The sequence below is a fragment of the Triplophysa dalaica genome, chromosome 3 (assembly GCF_015846415.1).
Source record: "Triplophysa dalaica isolate WHDGS20190420 chromosome 3, ASM1584641v1, whole genome shotgun sequence".
Classification (NCBI taxonomy): domain Eukaryota; kingdom Metazoa; phylum Chordata; class Actinopteri; order Cypriniformes; family Nemacheilidae; genus Triplophysa; species Triplophysa dalaica.
In genome coordinates this window covers 24480397-24482644 of record NC_079544.1, presented here as the reverse complement: position 1 = coordinate 24482644, position 2248 = coordinate 24480397, and the positions used below count along the sequence as shown (strand labels likewise).

Here is a 2248-nt window from a genome sequence, read left to right as displayed (position 1 = left end):
ATCGCGATGCGTTTATCCGTAGAGTCGCTATTAAAATACTTCTAAATTCTTTCACAGGAAAACGATTAAGAATATTGCGTAAAATAAGAAATACACGACTGAAATTAGACATCGAATTGTTTCTTGACGTATTGACCGGATGTGATGTTGATTCGTAGATTCGGTTCATTAGCTCATTGCGAATCGAGTCAGGATGCGTTACATTAAGATAAATACATATTTAAATTTGAGTATAGTTACAGAGATTTGTAAGCTACTTTCTGGAACCTTGCATTTGATGACCTGGGGTCCAATTTAAAAAAATGGGCCTATTGTCTATAAAACAAGATGAGAAAACTGTATAGCAGGTGAATACAATACACAAACAACACCAAATAAGTTATATTTATTTATTAACAAGCACCACCAGTCAAGCTGTGGTCAAGCAGGTGACAAAATAAAAAAAAGCTCAGGTCCACAACAAAATGTAATGACTCCAATGAAACACTATTTCAACACAGTTAAGAGATTTCTGTGGAATTACACATAGGTCAATTTCTCCAGATAATACACAGTTTGATGTGACAGGTTTATAAGGATTGTGAGACCTGACCCTTCACATTACAAATGAATAATGCTCCAAAAATTAAATATAATGTTGCTTATTTGAAGCAATCAATAGAAATGGATGTGGATTTATGAGTTCATTGCACATGATTGAATGATGTTTATATGTCCAACTGTGATTCCATCACCATTTTCCATCCATACAAAGCAAACAGACCTAAAGAAAAGGATCAACAACATCAGAAATGGAATGTAATGGAACTTTAACAACAGGTTTTTTTTCCTAAAATCTGTATTTGGACTAAATGGAATTTTTTTTTTTTAACACCGCTTAAACACTGACCGTGAGGCAAAGTAAAACAAATCCTAATTAAAAACAGCTAGGAAGACAAACCCTTTGGAGCTCTAATCATCCTTCTTAAATTTTCCATTAATATAGGGAACATAGTCCAAGATGATCCGCCAGTCTGTAAGGTGGACGAGAGCTACACCTCCAACTCCACCCCAGACAGCAAGTGTGGGGACCCTGGACATGAAGGACAGCAAACATCAATTTCTTAAGTATTAAAGAACATTATATTTCGGTAAAACAGCAGCCTAAAACTGATGTTTCAAGCTGAGTGTACCGATGTCAATCACAACACTGAAATGCTGGTTGGGAAAAAATAATAAAGATAAAGAAAAATAACTTTAAGGATAAGACAGAAATATATATATTAACATTTTGAATAAAACCAGTAACAGTATTAAAGAAAAAAACGAATGAGGGATTCAATGAAATCTTAAGAAGTCAATCTAATAAAAACTATGACAATCAAGCACTTAATAGATACAAAAACAGATAAACATACAAATATGTATTATTCAAACACAACATGTAAAATACGCATTTCAAACACTCTGAATGAAATTAAAGAAAAATATTCAGATGAAAACATCAGTGTTTGTTATCATGACCAGATTCGTTAGCTTAGCAGGTTACAGGTCATGACAAGGACAAAACTATGAATAAAATCCAACAGATTCCAATATTACCATTAAAACAAAGTACTCCCGATGAACAGAGTTTTACCATGACCTTACCATGTTTTCGCGATGGCCACGTATTTCTGTCCGATTATTTTGCCCAACATTGTCAGAACTATCTGCGCGTCTGTGTACCAGCAAGACTCGCCGAAGGAAACACTGCGAATGTTACGTCATCCTGTACGCGACACGAGAGTTCTTCTTCTTGGTTTAATGGCGGGTTGCGAACCAATTTATAAGTGCATACCGCGACCTGCTGTGATGGAGTGTGAAGAGAATTGACCATATTTCCCTATATTCTAAATGCTAATCTATTGTTCCTGATCAGTTAAAAAAATGCATTCTCTCTCTAACTGCATTCGATCCATCATACAAAATATGAGTGTTATATTATACTTGGTTCGTGCAGTTTTAACTTTTAAGGATTCCTTAGCCATTTTATCTTCTTCCTCATTCTTTTTGCTGTGACTGTAGACTCATGAGAAATGCCATTTAATATGAACATAATATTACTTTATCCGGTCTAACTTCATAAATCCAATTCAAGTCCATTAATAACGCTGGCATCAATGCCGTGTACACAGAAGTACAATCGTTTAATCTTTCATGTTTCCTAACTTCATTTATGTTAACATTTCTTTAGACGTCAATATTACATATTAATGTAATCCGTGAC

The 2248-nt window shown here is 34.5% G+C and overlaps 1 protein-coding gene across 1 annotated transcript; it reads right to left on the bottom strand.

Annotated features, from left to right (window-relative positions):
* Nucleotides 1-375: 375 nt before the first annotated feature.
* On the bottom strand, nucleotides 376-1738 carry LOC130417940 (cytochrome b-c1 complex subunit 10). The gene is made up of 3 exons (XM_056743812.1): nucleotides 1630-1738; nucleotides 941-1072; nucleotides 376-763 (listed from the first exon to the last, which is right to left on the bottom strand). Exons 1-2 carry the CDS (start codon nucleotides 1677-1679, stop codon nucleotides 952-954), a joined length of 171 nt encoding a protein of 56 aa, XP_056599790.1. The 5' UTR covers nucleotides 1680-1738; the 3' UTR covers nucleotides 376-763; nucleotides 941-951.
* Between the last annotated feature and the right edge of the window lie 510 nt (nucleotides 1739-2248).

What these genes read in the sequence shown, in the direction of transcription:
- LOC130417940 (XM_056743812.1), bottom strand. Translation starts at nt 1,679, where the DNA reads ATGTTGGGCAAAATAATCGGACAGAAATACGTGGCCATCGCGAAAACA. An exon ending in GTGGCCATCGCGAAAACATG is followed by an intron (nt 1,073 to 1,629) that starts GTAAGGTCATGG and finishes CTTCATGTCCAG; the next exon opens with GGTCCCCACACTTGCTGTCT.